This window comes from Bos grunniens, chromosome 3 (genome assembly GCF_055505025.1).
Source record: "Bos grunniens cultivar Pamir isolate PY7600 chromosome 3, Bosgru_T2T1.0, whole genome shotgun sequence".
NCBI classification, from domain to species: domain Eukaryota; kingdom Metazoa; phylum Chordata; class Mammalia; order Artiodactyla; family Bovidae; genus Bos; species Bos grunniens.
The window spans coordinates 92,977,968-92,997,067 of NC_141167.1; the positions used below are offsets into that span (position 1 = coordinate 92,977,968).

General features: G+C 37.6%; 1 protein-coding gene and 1 non-coding gene across 20 annotated transcripts in view; one reads left to right on the top strand and one right to left on the bottom strand.

Annotated features, from left to right (window-relative positions):
• Positions 1–19,100, top strand: part of SYCP1 (synaptonemal complex protein 1) — a 144,782-nt gene that overhangs the window by 40,458 nt on the left and 85,224 nt on the right. For all 19 annotated transcript variants that reach the window (XM_086392007.1, XM_086392019.1, XM_086392021.1 and 16 more), the window contains 4 exons: positions 669–763; positions 1,290–1,474; positions 2,676–2,743; positions 9,787–9,848. In XM_086392007.1, the coding sequence (XP_086248133.1) occupies positions 669–763; positions 1,290–1,474; positions 2,676–2,743; positions 9,787–9,848 (410 nt within the window). The remainder of the gene's footprint in view (positions 1–668; positions 764–1,289; positions 1,475–2,675; positions 2,744–9,786; positions 9,849–19,100) is intronic.
• LOC147376120 (U6 spliceosomal RNA) lies at positions 7,634–7,740 on the bottom strand. The gene has a single exon (XR_015161792.1). It is a non-coding gene; the product is annotated as a U6 spliceosomal RNA (small nuclear RNA).

A 19,100-nucleotide genomic window follows, 5' to 3' on the forward strand; every position in this document is an offset into this window, starting at 1 on the left:
TTTTTGTGTGTTCTTTCACATGTACTATTTACATAAATGCTGTTTTTAACTTGCTCTTTTTATTCTATATTTTATGGATGTCCAAATTAGTAATAAACAGCTACATCATCATTTACAGTGGCTACATGGTATATCATTGTATCACCATAGTCTAATTTGTCTCTCTTTGAATATTAAGGTTGTTTCCTAATACATGGGTGAGTGAGTGAGTGAGTGATAGTCACTCAGTCATGTCCTACTCTTTGTGACTCCATGGACTGTAGCCCACCAGGCTCCTCCGTCCATGCATTTCTTCAGGCAAGAATACTAGAGTGGTAGCCATTCCCTTTTCCAGGGGATCTTCCCGACCTAGGGATTGAACTCGGATCTCCTGCATTTTAAGCAGATTCTTTACTGTCTGAGCCACCAGGGAAGTGCTTCCAATGGTTAGCTATTACTAAAAAATGTAGCACTGAAACCCCTATATGTTCACCTTTGAGTGCTTGGGCAATAACAATTTTGATGGTCAACAAAAGTTGATGATGACCAATATTAGTGAATCTATATTTGCATAATTCTCCCTCATTTTGGAGTATGTAATGTATGAAAAAATAATTGTTACAAATAATTTGTTTTCTTGGTTTGTATTTTCTATTAAGTAAATATCTATTTACAACTTTCTCTTTTAGAATTACAGAATGAAAACTTAAAAGAATCAAATGAGAAGCAGGATCATCTGACATCAGAACTAGAAGATATTAAAATGTCTTTGCAAAGAAGTGTGGTATGATTTAAAAACTGATTAATTTCTAACTCTCATACCATCAATCAGTCAACAAATACTTATTGAATGCTAATACTATGTACGAGGCCTTGAAGCTTCAAATAGAGAATATAGAATCTCTAAGTGCTTGTAGTATAAAGACATTTGATAAAACACATCAAAAGTATAACTAAAATGCAAGACTATGCTAGGTATCAACATGATTCAGGCAAAAATTCTACAATATATCTAAGAATTGAAAGAACACTATGGGCTGGATTGGTTAGGAAGACTCCATGGATAGTCTAGGACTATAAATGGGCTCTGGAGCAATGGTGAATTGAAATGAGTAGTGGGTGGGGCACTCTAGATTGGTCAGTGTGGAGTAGAAGAGGGTGAGACGGTAAGGAGAGACCGGGGTCAGAGGGGTAGTAGGGTGGGGGTAAGGGGTGAGAGGCAGCAAATTATAGAAAGCAGATGAATTCAGCTTTTTTTTTCTTCTTAAGCTCTTGGTTCATAGCTTTTGTTTGTATTTTATTTCATTTAGAACACTCAAATGGCTTTAGAGGAAGATTTGCAGATAGCAACCAAAAATATATATCAACTCACTGGAGAAAAAGAAGCTCAAATGGAAGAATTTAATAAAGCTAAAGCTGCCCATTCATCTATGGTTACTGAACTTAAAACTACTATCTGCAACTTGAAAAAATTATTGACAACAGAACAGCAAAGGTAAAGTCACTGCTTATTTAGCTGAATAAAAAACAATTTACTTCTAATATTCAGTGCCATTTTCTATTCATTATCAACTGACTTGTAATTCCTATAATAACTGTAACCAAGTATGTTTTTGTATATAAAGTGGGAACACATTTAAAGAGTTTGTATTGGGTAAGCAGGTATCCTAGGAAAAGAGAGAAGGTATTCTCTAGGATAGTTCCTGTGCATGCTTTTCATAGAGTTAAGCAATATAGATAAGCTCATAAGGACTGATGCAGTGATATGACATATTTAGTTAAAGAGTGGGTTATTATATAAAAATAACTTCCTAGATTGTTGATTATCTTACTGGGGTCTGTAACTTTCATTCTGATATATAAATTTAGCAACTAGCCTGGTCCAAAGTAGGTACTCAGACATTTTAAATGAAAATGAATATAGTTAGATATATATAAAATATTGATTTGTATTTCATTTAAATTGTTTTTCTAAAACTTGAGTTGAAAACCTCATCTGTTTTTTGCTACTTTGTATTAAGGAAATGTTTATACAAAGTTGTGTTATGAGGCCTACATAGTTATCTTTGACCCATTAGTCTGAAGGATGAAAGAACAAGCTTCTCTATGAAGTCTTGACCTAGGCCCAGCAGAGTTTCTTCTCTACTGCTTATGTATGGTGAGGGAAGAAGAGCTAGATTTTCTGGCCCATTTACTCTTGTGTATTCTTGATTGACCTATCCAGGTGATTTTCAGATTTTCAACTTTTAAGTGACCTTATATGTCATTTGTCTTATAGATGAGGAAATGGAAAACTAGAGGAGTTAAGTGAATTGTATAATTCTCATATTTATATTGTTCCTAAGGCAGAATTCAGTACAATAGTAGTTATATACTCAATCTCCTTCAAAGTTCTAGGATGTGTTAATTTGATTATCATCAATAGCTAAGAGATAAATCATGATGATAAGCTGTGAGGTTTTACGTAGATTGAATTAATATACAACTATGTATGTATATTAGTAATATCTTATTTTGATATGTTACAGTATCCAGCCAAAGTAGATTGTCAAGAAATGTGTAATAATTGAATGAATGAATCATAATAAACTATGTCATTGCTAAATTGCACCAGTTTTAATTACTAGATGAATTATGACTAAAAAAATATTTTACATTGATTTTACATTTTACATTGAACTAATATGTTTTACAAGATTGGAAAAAAGTGAAGATGAATTGAAAATACTTACCATGAAACTTCAGAAGAAATCAAGTGAACTGGGTAAGTTTTAGAGAATAACATATGTACCTGATAATATTAGCCAATTTTAAAACCATCAACATTATTTCAGAATAAAATATAGTTTCTCCTCTGTCATTTACCAATAGTGATTATTTGATAACTATTAATTTGATTTTTGAAAGAGAAATTTAAATCTTAAGACTTATTCAGATTCATTATGCAGCTCATAAGTATCAAGAATTGTAAGGAGCCTAAGAGATATTTTTGTAGTTTTTTTCTTATTTTAGGATCCAGGGATCTTAATAATTCTTAGTGGGAAATGTCTATTACATTTTAATTGAATTTTGAAGTTTCATTGAGTAGTCATGTTGGATTATGAACTATTTACAGGAAACTGTGCCCCTGTTTTATCACATGGTATTGTTAATATTCAATTTTCATGGCTAAAAGTGAGAAATTTGTAGTTGTTTTGTGAATTTATGACCATTTAATTAGCTAATTCTAAAAACCCTATATTTCATATTTACAAAGCTTCATATCTACAATTGTGGAGAATTGGAAACATATATAAACATCTTTTTTCCCAGTTTGGGTAAAAACAATTATTTTTGTAAATTAAAATAAATCATGGATTGGCAATTGTTTTTCTAGAAATCTCTATAACTTTCTATAATCTTTATTATTAACTTTGAATATATTTGGTGCCTTTCTTTCATGGTTTTGCTTTTCTTCACTAATTGTTGATTCTTGATTACTCATCTAAGTGTTTGAGAATCCGTGTTTACTCACGTGTTTGTTACAGTCTGATTCTTTTGATTGTGGAAAGAGATGGGAGGTTCTGTAAGGAAGGGTGGGCTTTGTATTAAATAACTTGTCTTCTGGTTATAGAGGGGGCTTCCTGGTGGCTCAAATGGTAAAGAATCTGCCTGCAATGTAGGAGACCCAGGTTTGATCCCTGAGCTGGGAAGATCCTCTGGAGAAGGGAATGGCTACCAACTCCAGTATTCTTGCCTGGAGAATTCCATGGACAGACGAGCCTGGTGGGCTATAGTTCATGGAGTTGCAAAGAGTTGGAGATGACTGAGTGACTAGCACTTTGGTTATAGGGAATGCTTATGTTGCTTAGAGTTTACGAGCTATTAGGCGTAGTATCATGTCCCTTTGGCTCTAATTCCCAGAATGCTTGATTTAACCTGAGGTAGACTGTGTGGCTGGGTATGTGGATACCTGGTATAGTTGTTCACATAGCCTGATTGAATTAATATGGGTTATCCCCCTTCACTCCCCAAGATTCTTCAACATTTGACTTTGTTAATATTAGACTTCCTAGTATTGTTAATTTATATATATATATATATATATATATATATATTTTCTTGATCAGTGGAGAAATAACTCGAGAAAGAATGAAGGGATGGAGCCAAAGCAAAAACAATACCCAGATGTGGATGTGACTGGTGATAGAAGCAAGGTCCGATGCTGTAAAGAGCAGTATTGCATAGGAACCTGGAATGTCAGGTCCATGAATCAAGGCAAATTGGAAGTGGTCAAACAGGAGATGGCAAGAGTGAACGTCAATATTCTAGTAATCAGCGAACTAAAATGGACTGGAATGGGTGAATTTAACTTACCCATTTAACTCACCAGGATTTATTTTAATTTACAAAAATAATTGTTTTTACCCAAACTGGGAAAAAAGATGTTTATATGTGTTTCCAATTCTCCATTGGAAACCATTATAACTACTACTGCAGGCAGGAATCCCTTAGAAGAAATGGAGTAGCCATCATGGTCAACAAAAGAGTCTGAAATGCAGTACTTGGATGCAATCTCAAAAACGACAGAATGATCTCTGTTCGTTTCCAAGGCAAACCATTCAATATCACAGTAATCCAAGTCTATGCCCCAACCAGTAACGCTGGAGAAGCTGAAGTTGAACGGTTCTATGAAGACCTATGGGACCTTTTAGAACTAACATGCCCAAAAGATGTCCTTTTCATTATAGGGGACTGGAATGCAAAAGTAGGAAGTCAAAAAACACCTGGAGTAACAGGCAAATTTGGCCTTGGAATATGGAATGAAGCAGGGCAAAGGCTAATAGAGTTCTGCCAAGAGAACGCACTGGTCATAGCAAACACCCTCTTCTAACAACACAAGAGAAGACTCTACACATGGATGTCACCAGATGGTCAACACCAAAATCAGATTGATTCTATTCTTTACAGCCAAAGATGGAGAAGCTCTATACAGTCAACAAAAACAAGACCAGGAGCTGACTGTGGCTCAGCTCATGAACTCCTTATTGCCGAATTCAGACTTAAATTGAAGAAAGTAGGGAAAACCACTAGACCATTCAGGTATGACCTAAATCAAATCCCTTGTGATTATACAGTGAAAGTGAGAAATAGGTTTAAGGGACTAGATCTGATAGATAGAGTGCCTGATGAATTATGGACGGAGGTTCGTGACATTGTACAGGAGACAGGGATCAAGACCATCCCCATAGAAAAGAAATGCAAAAAAGCAAAGTGGCTGTCTGGGGAGGCCTTACAAATAGCTGTAAAAAGAAGAGAAGTGAAAAGCAAAGGAGAAAAGGAAAGATATAAGCATCTGAATGCAGAGTTCCAAAGAATGGCAAGGAGAGATAAGAAAGCCTTCCTCAGAGATCAATGCAAAGAAATAGAGGACAACAACAGAATGGGAAAGACTAGAGATCTCTTCAAGAAAATTAGAGATACCAAGGGAACATTTTATGTGAAGATGGGCTTGATAAAGGACAGAAATGGTATGGACCTAACAGAAGCAGAAGATATTAAGAAGAGGTGGCAAGAATACACAGAAGAACTATACAAAAAAGATCTTCATGACCCAGATAATCATGGTGGTGTGATCACTCACCTAGAGCCAGACATCCTGGAATGTGAAGTCAAGTGGGCCTTAGAAAGCATCACTATGAACAAAGCTAGTGGAGGTGATGGAATTCCAGTTGAGCTATTTCAAATCCTGAAGGATGATGCTGTGAAAATGCTGCACTCAATATGCCAGCAAATTTGGAAAACTCAGCAGTGACCACTGGACTGGAAAAGGTCAGTTTTCATTCCAATCCCAAAGAAAGGCAATGCCAAAGAATGCTCAAACTACCGCACAGTTGCACTCATCTCACGCTAGTAAAGTAATGCTCAAAATTCTCCAAGCCAGGCCTCAGCAATACGTGAACCGTGAACTTCCAGATGTTCAAGCTGGTTTTAGATAAGGCAGAGGAACCAGAGATCAAATTGCCAACATCCGCTGGATCATAGAAAAAGCAAGAGAGTTCCAGAAAAGCATCTATTTCTGCTTTATTGACTATGCCAAAGCTTTTGACTGTGTGGATCACAGTAACCTGTGGAAAATTCTTCAAGAATTGGGAATACCAGACCACCTGACCTGCCTCTTGAGAGACCTATATGCAGGTCAGGAAGCAACAGTTAGAACTGGACATGGAACAACAGACTGGTTCCAAATAGGAAAAGGAGTACGTCAAGGCTGTATATATTGTCACCCTGCTTATTTAACTTATATGCAGAGTACATCATGAGAAACACTAGGCTGGAAGAAGCACAAGCTGGAATCAAGATTGCTGGGAGAAATATCAGTAACCTCAGATATGCAGATGATACCACCCTTATGGCAGAAAGTGAAGAGGAACTAAAAAGCCTCTTGATGAAAGTGAAAGAGGAGAGTGAAAAAGTTGGCTTAAAGCTCAACATTCAGAAGACAAAGATCATGGCATCTGGTCCCATCACTTCATGGGAAATAGATGGGGAAACAGTGAAAACAGTGTCAGACTTTATTTTTGGGGGCTTCAATATCACTGCAAGATGGTGACTGCAGCCATGAAATTAAAAGATGCTTACTCCTTGGAAGGAAAGTTATGACCAACCTAGATAGCATATTCAAAAGCAGAGACATTACTTTGCCAACAAAGGTCCGTCTAGTCAAGGCTATGGTTTTTCCAGTAGTCATGTATGGATGTGAGAGTTGGACTGTGAAGAAGGCTGGGTGCCGAAGAATTGATGCTTTTGAACTGTGGTGTTGGAGAAGACTCTTGAGAGTCCCTTGGACTGCAAGGAGATCCAACCAGTCCATTCTAAAGGAGATCAGCCCTGGGTGTTCTTTGGAAGGAATGATGCTAAAGCTGAAACTCCAGTACTTTGGCGACCTCATGCGAAGAGTTGACTCATTCGAAAAGACTCTGATGCTGGGAGGGATTGGGGGCAGGAGGAGAAGGGGACGACAGAGGATGAGATGGCTGGATGGCATCACTGACTCGATGGACATGAGTTTGAGTGAACTCTGGGTGTTGGTGATGGACAGGGAGGCCTTGCGTGCTGTGATTCATGGGGTCGCAGAGTCGGACACGACTGAGTGTTGAACTGAACTGATTTTCTTTTGCACTTTTTATTTTGTATTGGTGTATAGCTCATTATTTCCCAACATATGTTGAATCCGCCTACAGTGCAGGCAGTTCAATGCAATATTGAATCTGCCGGCAATGCAGGAGACCCTGGTTCAGTCCCTGGTTTTGGAAGGTCCCCTGGAGAAGGGCTAGGCTACCCACTCCAGTATTCTTAGACTTCCCTTGTGTCTCAGCTGTTAAAGCATCCTCTTACAATACAGGAGACCTGGTTTCGATCCCTGGGTTAGGATGATCCCCTGGAGAAGGGACAGGCTACCCACTCCAGTATGCTCACTCCAGTATTCTGGCCTGAAGGATTCCATGGACTGTATAGTCCATAGGGTCGCAAGGAGTCGGACACGACTGAGGGACTTTCACATAGCTGATTAACAATACAATGATAGTTTCAGGTGAATAGCGAAGGGTTTCAGCAATATATATACATGTATCCATTCTCCCCTAATCCCCCTCCCATCCAGGTTGCCACATAAAAAAATATGGAGCGCTTCACAAATTTGCATATCATCCTTACTCCTTAGCCATGCTAACCTTTCCTATGTCATTCTAATTTTGGTATAGGTGCCGCTGAAGTGAGCACTATATATATAATTTATGGGATTGGAAGTGAGTGGACACATGCTTAGTCCACAATCATTGAGTTTTAAAAAATTAACCATTTTACCTAAAATGAATCTTTGTGGTTAAATAAGTTTTGCATATGACAGGTTTTTCTTTTAGACTCTATATTGGCATTTCATATTTTGTTGATTTTTCTTAGAGACTTTGGGCAGTTATTACAAGTTCCTTGTTTGTTTTTAATGTACAGAGTCTGGGAAATTTTCAGTCAATCTGTTATGTCTCCAGTAATTAATAACTCTTCAGAGTGAGAAAGGACAGTGTTTCAGGTATAATAAAATTTTAAGTGACAACTAGTAGGCTGCAGTCCATGGGGTCGCGGAGAGTCGGACACGACTAAGCAACTTCACTTTCACTTTTCACTTTCATGCATTGGAGAAGGAAATGGCAACCCACTCCAGTGTTCTTGCCTGGAGAATCCCAGGGACGGAGGTGCCTAGTATAGTAGGCTTCTGTCTATGGGGTCACACAGAGTCGGACACAACTGAAGCGACTTAGCAACAGCAAGACATCATTTGGGAACTTTATAGATATTTTTTAAAATGTAAGAAAGAAAAAACAGGGGGTTTGAACTGGGAAGACTTTTTAATTCATTACCTTAATGCTGAATTCATGGAAATATAAAGGGAAAAGCATTCTGAATTGTTATTATTTAGGGTGACAAGAAGGAAGGGTGTTGGTAAAGAAAACAAGAGTAAGAGTTAAGGAAACAGAAAATCTTAAGACTGCCAGGTCTTGAAAATTCAAGGGAGACAAGTAGAGAGTGGCTAAGAGTGTCAAATGCTGAAAGCTCCACAATGATAAGGACTGAGAATTTCACCACAAAATGGGTGTTCGTGATCTTTGAGATCATAATTTATTAATGAAGGTGAGCTTTACTTTTGCATGGGATTAAGAAAGAAATGTAGATAGATAACAAATGGGAATTTGGCTACAAAACAAAACAAGAAATTTAACAATAGTATGAAAAAGACAAACGTCAATCATACTTTTTTATTTTGTATTCAAATAGGTATTTAGATAGGATATGGGGAAACTGAAGATTCTGCTACAGAGTCAATATATGTTGGTAATATAGCAACTGAAGTCTTACAGGAGATGGAAATGTTGAGATCCAGAACAGTGGTCAGAGTTAGCTTGAGAAAAGTGAATTAATTCTCCTTTTAAATTTCATTGAAAGGCCACATGTTTAGATAATAGTGAGTTGAAGGTACAGGCACGGGCTTTGTGACTTCATTTTATATAGATCCATTGCTTAGTTTGTTTAATGAACTTTGGGCTCATTTAGTTGTGAAATTAGGAAAAGGCAATGGCAACCCACTCCAGTACTCTTGCCTGGAAAATCCCATGGGTGCAGGAGCCAGGTAGGCTGCAGTCCATGGGGTCTCACAGAGTTGGACACGACTGAAGTGACTCAGCAGTTGTGGAAGTAATTTTATGGAAATGGTACTACTAATATATGTCCATTATTATTTTGCATCTGATCCATTTGCACTTCCTCTATGCTTTACTGTGCTCCAACTGTATTATTTAATTAATTGATGCTTTTGAACTGTGGTGTTGGAGAAGAATCTTGAGAGTTCCTTGGACTGCAGGGAGATCCAACCAGTCAGTCCCTAAAGGAAATCAGTCCTGAATATTCATTGGAAGGACTGATGCTGAAGCTGAAACTCCAATACTTTGGCCACCTGATGTGAAGAACTGACTAATTGGAAAAGACCCTGGTGCTAGGAAAGATTGAAGGCAGGAGAAGGGAACAACAGAGCATGCCGACTCAATAGACATGAGTTCGAGTAAGCTCCGGGAGTTGGTGATGCACAGGGAAGCCTGGAGTGCTGCAGTTCTTGGGGACACAACTGAGTGACCAAAGTGAACTGACTGAATTGTATTAATTCATCTCTTTTGGTTTTTCCTTTTCAAGTGCTGTTCGTACTTCTTGTCTCTCCTTTGCTATTTTTTGAATCTACTGTTAACACATTTAAATTCTTTTGCCTTTTTTTTTTTTTAGAAGAGATGACCAAGCTTAAAAATAACAAAGAAGTAGAACTTGAAGAATTGAAAAAAATCTTGGTAAGTATATAGGTTCTCTTATTTCTATGTAGCAGTTATTTTTCAAAATAGTATTAAATCCAATGACTTAGACTCTCATAGAGTTTTATGGTAGCTTTTTCAGCTAAAATATTTTCTAAAATTATATTTGGTTTTAGCAAAGCCACATTTCTATCTCTATCAATTTTTATAGTACATTTTGATAACTGTCTTGGTGAAAGTATTTATATTATTTAAGAGTGTGTTGATAGTACCTTTAAGTGAGATCAAATGTGTATATTCTGTAGCTGATTGTAAATTTGGTATGCCTTTGTTACCTTTGAGACACAAAGCTGCAATTTTGAGAAAGATATATATGATATATATTCAGTACCTATGTTTAGTGTTCAGGTAGAATCATATTTATTTAATGAATTTCTTAGGATAAGGGCTTCATTGTGGTTTAATTGATTATAATGTGTAGATCATGGGTTGGTAAACTTTTTGTAAAGGACTAGATAGTAAATATTTTAGGCTTTGTGGCTATATAGAGAATGTTAATTTTCTCCTTCCCCTCCTTTTTTTCTTCATTTTTAACAATCTTATAAAAACATAGGAAACATTCTTTTTTTAATTTTTTAAATTTAATTAATTTATTTTAATTGGAGGCTAATTACTTTACAATAGTGTATTGATTTTGCCATACATTGACATGAATCTGCCACGGGTGTACACGTGTTCCCCTTCCTGAAGCCCCCTCCCACCTCCCTCCCCGTATCATCCCTCTGGGTCATCCCAGTACACCAGCCCTGAGCATCCTGTATCATGCATTGAACCGGACTGGCGATTCGAGGAAAGATTCTTAATTCAAGGGCCTGCGAAAGAAGATTGTGGGCTGACTTTGTCTTGGAGGCTGTAGTTAGCCACCTTTGCTTACAGAAGACAATATTGTTTATGATTACACATACTTGATTTTGGGTTTAACCTGTCACATCTCTACCTGATTTTGCAACTCCTAATTCTTCTATCTCTTGGGAAGCACTGTTTCCAAATGCTTATCCTTTCTTCAGCAAATTGCTTTCATTATTTTTGCAAATAATATTTGCATTTCTTTCAAATTTGATAATATAAACTTATACTTCAAGTGTCAGCTTAAATATTAATTTTTTAGAAATCTTTCTTGACATTCTTAACTAGTTTAGATCTCCATGTTGTTGTTTAGTTGCCAAGTTGTCCCCGACTCTTCGCAACCCCAAGGACTACAGCATGCCAGGCTTCCCTGTCCCTCACCATCTCCTGGAGTTTGCCCAAGTTCATATCCATTGAATTAGTGATGCCATCCAACCATCTCATCCTCTATATTCCTCATCTCTTTCTGCTTTCAATCTTTCCCAGCATGAGTCTTTTCCAATGAGTTAGCTCTTTGAATCAGGTGGCCAAAGTGTTGGAGCTTCAGCTTCACCATCAGTCCTTCCAATGAGTATTTCAATGAGTATAGCAGTCTGAATTTTTCCTTTTATAGCACTTACCACAAATGAAATTTATTTTGGTATAATTATTTACAGCTTTATTTGCCCTTTAGAGTCTTCTTTACGTAGTACAGTAGATGGTACATAGTAGGTGGTCAGCAGATAAAACAGTGGAATGCTCCAATAAGAGCTCAGCACCCATGTCTTGGTTGCCCTGTAACCTCAGTACTTAGCACAAGTGAATGAGACTTTGTAAGCATTTTACAAATACTTTTACATTCTCACATGGACAAGGTTTGGTTTAGGGCTTTGTTCTATTTGAGCAGCTATAGACATAGTTTGGGGCTCCCCTGGTGGCTCAATTGGTAAAGAATCTGCGTGCAATGCAGGAGACCAAGGTTCAGTTCCTGGGTGGGGAAGATCCCTTGGAGAAGGAAATGGCAACCTACTCCAGTATTCTTGCCTGGAGAATCCCCATGGATGGAGGAGTCTAGTGGGCTACAGTCCATGGGATTGCAAAGAGTTGGACCTGACTGAGCTCCTAATCTTGTTTTTGTTGACTGTATGGAGTTTCTCCATCTTTGGCTGCAAAGAATTATAATCAGTCTGAATTTGGTGTTGACTATCTGGTGATGTCCATGTGTAGAGTTGTCTCTTGCATTTTTGGAAGAGGGTGTTTGCTATGACCAGTGCGTTCTCTTGGCAAAATTCTGTTAGCCTTTGCCCTGCTTCATTTTGTACTCCAAGGCCAAACTTGCCTGTTACTCCAGGTATCTCTCGACGTCCTACTTCTGCATTCCAGCCCCCTGTGATGAAAAGGATATCTTTTTTGGGTGTCCGTTCTAGAAGGATTTGTAGGTCTTCATAGAACTGATCAACTTCAGTTTCTTTGGCATCAGTGGTTGGGGTATAGACTTGAATTACTCTGATGTTGAATGGTTTGCCTTGAAAACAAACAGATCATTCTGTCATTTTTGAGATTGTATCCAAATACTGCATTTCATACTCTTTTGTTGACTATAAGGTCTACTCCATTTCTTCTAATGGATTGTTGCCCACAGTAGTAGATATAATGGTCATCTGAATTAAATTCTCCCTTTCTTTCTATTTTAGTTTACTGATTCCTATGGTGTTGATGTTCACTCTTGCCATCTGCTTGACCACATCCAATTTACACTAATTCATGGGCCTAACATTCTAGGATATGATGCAATACTGCTCTTTACACTATTGGACTTTACTTTCATCACCAGACACATCCATAGGTGAATGTCATTTCCACTTTGGCCCAGCCACTTCATTCTTTCTGGAGCTATTAGTAATTGCCCTCTGCTCTAACCCAGTAGCACATTGGACATCTTCTGATCTGAGGGGGAGGGGCTTATCTTCTTGTGTAGTATCTTTTTGCGTTTTCATACTGTCCATGGGGTTTTCTAGGCAAAAACACTGGAGCTGGTTGACATTTCTCTCCTCAGGGGATGACTTTTTTGTCAGAACTCTTTACTGTGGCCCATCTGTTTTGGGTCACCCTGCACAGCATGGCTCATAGCTCCTTTGAGTTATGGAAGTCCCTTCACCAAGACAAGGCTGTGATCATGAAATAATCACACTTAAATTCAAACAGTCATTCAAAGGTAATAATACAATGGTGTCAAGGACAATAAAGGGTTAGTTCACAGTGTAATTAGATATGAACAATTTAGGGGCTTCCCAAGTGACTCTCTGGTAAAGAATCTGTCTGCCAGTGCAGGAGGGCACAGGACACGTGAATTCAATCTTGAGTCCAGAAGATGCCCTGGAGGAGGAAATGGCAACCCATTCCAGTATTCTTGCTTGGAAAATCCCATGGACAGAGAAGCCTGATAGATTCACAAAGAGTTGGACATGACTGAGTGACTGAGCACAAACTATTTCGAGAATTTAGGAGAGGCTTTTTTGAAAAAGTAAAGATTGAATTGAAATCCAGAGAAGGACAAGAAGTATTTATCAGGTATGGAGAAATTTTATATACAAAGATCCTTTGATAGGAAGGAGTACAGTGGATACAACATGGAATGAAAGGAAGAGTGTGGTGCAAAATGAGGCTAGAGAGGTGTAGGAGCCTAGTAATTTATGGCGTTTTAAATCATATCAGCAGAATTTTTATTTATTCTAATTGTAATGAGAAGCTGTAAAGAATTTAAGCAGAGAATGGCTTGGTCAGATTTGCATTTTGAAAGGCTCATTTGGTTTGCAGTACAGAGAACAGAATATATTAAGTTAGAACAGTTATAAATAGACAGACAGACATAGGATTCAGAGAAGAGAACTTAGGCTGGGAGATGGTGGTGGTAGTGAGGAATAAATGGATGGTTTTGAGAGATATTTAAGATTTAAACACTTTAGATTGATGTAGAGTTATAATACCATTTGTTGAAAAGACTCTTCTTTTTCTTTGTGTATGTATTTACTGTTTGTTTATTTTTGTCATACCAAGCGACTTGTGGGATCTTATTTTCCCAACCAGGGATTGAACCCACGTTCTTGGCAGTATGGAGTGCTAACCACTAGACTTCCAGGGAATTCCCAAGACTCTCCTTTTTGTGTTGAGTTTCTTTTGCATGTTTATTAAAAAAATTGACTATATATGTGCAGGTCTATTCTGGGGCTATTTCTGTTTCATTGATTTTTATGGTTTAGCCATTCACTAGTGTTTGGCTTACTGTAGCTTTTTATAGTGAGTCTTAGATTTGGGTAGTGTGATTTCTCCAGCTTTACTATTCTTTTGAATTTATTTTTTTTGGATGTAGTCTGATTACATTGAAACTGTTACTCTAAAGTCTGTCCTTGGAGCAAGTGCACACACATGTGCACAAGCACACACATGATTCTTACTACCTTACACACACGTACATCATCCAGCTGAATGAATCCTTTTTATCTTGCCTTCTATCATTTTCCTTCTTTACTTCCCTTCTTCACTGTCGCCCTTCCATCAGACACTGCCTCAGCCTAGCTATTGCCACCCATTTCACCTGAATCCCATCCTTATTTCTCTTTTTCCCCAAGGCAAACTCCTGGGTTATAGGGGTAAGGGGGAAATGACTCTGAAATTACCCTGTGTATATAAATTATATTTTAAAAATTGAATTGTGCTTTATTTTTATTCCAGTTTTCTTGAGATTTGTCACACAACAATATATAAGTTTCAGGGGTACAAAATAATGATTTGACTTACATACATCAGAATACATTTACATCTATCATCTCAGACAAATACAGATTAAAGAGATATAAAAAACATTTTCCTTGTGATGAAAACTCTCAAGATTTATTCTCTTAACAGCTCACATATATAAGATATAGCAGTTTTAATTATATTGTATATTACATCCCTAATACTATTTATTTTGTAACTGAAAGTTTGTACCTTTTGACAGCTTCATCCAACCTATCATCCCCTCTTGTATCCCCCACTTCAGTTCAGTTCATTTCAGTCTCTCAGTCATGTCCGACTCTTTGTGACCCCATGAATCGCAGCATACCAGGCCTCCCTGTCCATCACCATGTCCCAGAGTTCACTCAGACTCACGTCCATCGAGTCAGTGATGCCATCCAGCCATCTCATCCTCTGTTGTCCCCTTCTCCTCCTGCCCCCAATCCTTCCCAGCATCAGAGTCTTTTCGAATGAGTCAGCTCTTCGCATGAGGTCGCCAAAGTACTGGAGTTTCAGCTTTAGCATCATTCCTTCCAAAGAAATCCCAGGGCTGATCTCCTTTAGAATGGACTGGTTGGATCTTCTTGCAGTCCAAGGAACTCTCAAGAGTCTTCTCCAACACCACAGTTCAAAAGCATCAATTCTTTGGCACTCAGCTTTCTTCACAATCCACCTCTCGCATCCATACATGACAACTGGAAAAACCATAGCCTTGACTAGATGGACCTTTGTTGGCAAAGTAATGTCTCTGCTTTTCAATAAGCTATCTAGGTTGGTCATAACTTTTCTTCCAAGGAGTAAGCATCTTTTAATTTCATAGCTGCAGTCACCATCTGCAGTGATTTTGGAGCCCAAAAAATAAAGTCTGACACTGTTTCCACTGTTACACCATCTATTTCCCATGAAGTGATGGGACCAGATGCCATGATCTTTGTCTTCTGAATGTTGAGCTTTAAGCCAACTTTTTCACTCTCCACTTTGACTTTCATCAAGAGGCTTTTTAGTTCCTCTTCACTTTCTGCCATAAGGGTGGTGTCATCTGCATATCTGAGGTGATTGATATTTCTCCCGGCAATTTTTTTTATATGAATTTGTTTATTTTAATTGGAGGTTAATTACTTTACAATATTGTATTGGTTCTGCCATACATCAACATGAATCTGCCACAGGTGTACACGTGTTCCCCATCCTGAATCCCTCTTCCTCTTCCCTCCCCATACCATCCCTCTGGGTCATCTCAGTGCACCAGCCCCAAGCATCCAGTATCATGCATCGAACCTGGACTGGCAATTTGTTTCATATATGATATTATACATGTTTCAATGCCATTCTCCCAAATCATCCCACCCTCTCTCTCTCCCACAGAGTCCAAAAGACTGTTCTATACATCTGTGTCTCTTTTGCTGTGTTGCATACAGGGTTATCATTACCATCTTTCTAAATTCCATATATTTGCTTTAGTATACTGTATTGGTGTTTTTCTTTCTGGGTTACTTCACTCTGTATAATAGGCTACAGTTTCATCCACCTCATTAGAACTGATTCAAATGTATTCTTTTTAATGGCTGAGTAACACTCCATTGTGTATATGTACCACAGCTTTCTTATCCATTCTTCTGCTGATGGACATCTAGGTTGCTTCCAAGTCCTGGCTATTATAAACAGTGCTGCGATGAACACTGGAGTACACGTGTCTCTTTCAATTCTGGTTTCCTCGGTGTGTATGCCCAGCAGTGGGCTTGCTGGGTCATATGGCAGTTCTATTTCCAGTTTTTTAAGGAATCTCCATACTGTTCTCTATAGTGGCTGTACCAGTTTGCATTCCCACCAATAGTGTAAGAGGGTTCCCTTTTCTCCACATCCTCTCCAGCATTTATTGCTTGTAGACTTTTGGATCACAGCCATTCTGACTGGCGTGAAATGGTACCTCATTGTGGTTTTGATGTGCATTTCTCTGATAATGAGTGATATTGAGCATCTTTTCTTGTGTTTGTTAGCCATCTGTATGTCTTCTTTGGAGAAATGTCTGTTTAATTCTTTGGCCCATTTTTGATTGGGTCGTTTATTTTTCTGGAATTGAGCTGCAGGATTTGCTTGTATATTTTTGAGATTAGTTGTTTGTCAGTTGCTTCATTTGCTCTTATTTTCTCCCCTTCTGAAGGCTGTCTTTTCACCTGGCTTATAGTTTCTTTTGTTATGCAGAAGCTTTTAATTTTAATTAGGTCCCATTTGTTTATTTTTCTTTTATTTCCAGTATTCTGGGAGGTGAGTCATAGAGGATCCTGCTGTGATGTATGTCGGAGAGTGTTTTGCCTGTGTTCTCTAAGAGTTTTATAGTTTCTGGTCTTTTGTTTAGATCTTTACTCCATTTTGAGTTTATTTTTGTGTATGATGTTAGAAAGTGTTCTAGTTTCATTCTTTTACAAGTGGTTGACCAGTTTTCCCAGCACCACTTGTTAAAGAGATTGTCTTTTCTCCATTGTATATTCTTGCCTCCTTTGTCAAAGATAAGGTGTCCATAGGTGCGTGGGTTTATCTCTGGGCTTTCTATTTTATTCCATTGATCTATATTTCTGTCTTTGTGCCAGTACCATACTGTCTTGATGACTGTGGCTTTGTAGTAGAGCCTGAAGTCAGGCAGGTTGATTCCTCCAGTTCCATTCTTCTTTCTGAAGATTGCTTTGGCTATTTGAGTTTTTTTGTATTTCCATACAAATTGTGAAATTATTTGTTCTAGCTCTGTGAAGAATACCGTTGGTAGCTTGATAGGGATTGCATTGAATCTGTAGATTGCTTTGGGTAGTATACTCATTTTCACTATATTGATTCTTCCGATCCATCAACATGGTATATTTCTCTATTAGTGTCCTCTTTGATTTCTTTCACCAGTGTTTTATAGTTTTCTATATATAGGTCTTTAGTTTCTTTAGGTAGATATATTCCTAAGTATTTTATTCTTTTTGTTGCAATGGTGAATGGAATTGTTTCCTTAATTTCTCTTTCTCTTTTCTCATTATTAGTGTATAGGAATGCAAGGGATTTCTGTGTGTTGATTTTATATCCTGCAACTTTACTATATTCACTGATTAGCTCTAGTAATTTTCTGGTGGAGTCTTTAGGGTTTTCTATGTAGAGAATCATGTCATCTGCAAACAGTGAGAGTTTTACTTCTTCTTCTCCAATTTGGATTCGTTTTATTTCTTTTTTTGCTCTGATTGCTGTGGCCAATACTTCCAAAGCTATGTTGAATAGTAGTGGTGAGAGTGGGCACCCTTGTCTTGTTCCTGACTTTTTAGGGGAAATGCTTTCAGTTTGTCACCATTGAGGATAATGTTTGCTGTGGGTTTGTCATATATAGCTTTTATTATGTTGAGGTATGTTCCTTCTATTCCTGCTTTCTGGAGAGTTTAATCATAAATGGATGTTGAATTTTATCAAAGGCTTTCTCTGCATCTATTGAGATAATCATATGCCTTTTATTTTTCTATTTGTTAATGTGGTGTATTACATTGATTGATTTGCAGATATTGAAGAATTCTTGCATCCCTGGGATAAAGCCCACTTGGTCATGGTGTATGATCTTTTTAATGTGTTGTTGGATTCTGATTGCTGGATTTTATTAAGGATTTTTGCATCTATGTTCATCAGTGATATTGGCCTGTAGTTTTCTTTTTTTTGGCATGTTTGTCAGGTTTTGGTATTAGGGTGATGGTGGCCTCATAGAATGAGTTTGGAAGTTTACCTTCCTCTGCAATTTTCTGTAAGAGTTTGAGTAGGATAGGTGTCAGCTCTTCTCTAAATTTTTGGTAGAATTCAGCTGTGAAGCCGTCTGGACCTGGGCTTTTATTTGCTGGAGGATTTCTGATTACAGTTTCAATTTCTGTGCTTGTGATGGGTCTGTTAAGATTTTCTATTTCTTCCTGGTCCAGTTTTGGAAAGTTGTACTTTTCTAAGAATTTGTCCATTTCTTCCACGTTGTCCATTTTATTGGCATATCATTGTTGATAATAGTCTCTTATGATCCTTTGTATTTCTGTGTTGTCTGTTGTGATCTCTCCATTTTCATTTCTAGTTTTATTGATTTGATTTTTCTCCCTTTGTTTCTTGATGAGTCTGGCTAGTGGTTTGTCAATTTTATTTATCCTTTCAAAGAACTAGTTTTTGGTTTTGTTGATTTTGGCTATGGTCTCCTTTGTTTCTTTTGCATTTATTTCTGCCCTAATTTTTAAGATTTCTTCCCTTCTACTAACCCTGGGGTTCTTCATTTCTTCCTTTTCTAGTTGCTTTAGGTGTAGAGTTAGGTTGTTTGTTTGACTATTTTCTTGTTTCTTGAGGTATGCCTGTATTGCTATGAACTTTCCCCTTAGCACTGCTTTTACAGTGTCCCATAGGTTTTGGGTTGTTGTGTTTTCATTTTCATTAGTTTCTATACATATTTTGATTTCTTTTTTGATTTCTTCTGTGATTTATTGGTTATTCAGCAGTGTGTTGTTCATCCTCCATATGTTGGAATTTTTGATATTTTTCTCCTGTAATTGAGATCTAATCTTACTGCATTGTGGTCAGAAAAGATGCTTGGAATGATTTCTATTTTTTTGAATTTACCAAGGCTTGATTTATGGCCCAGGA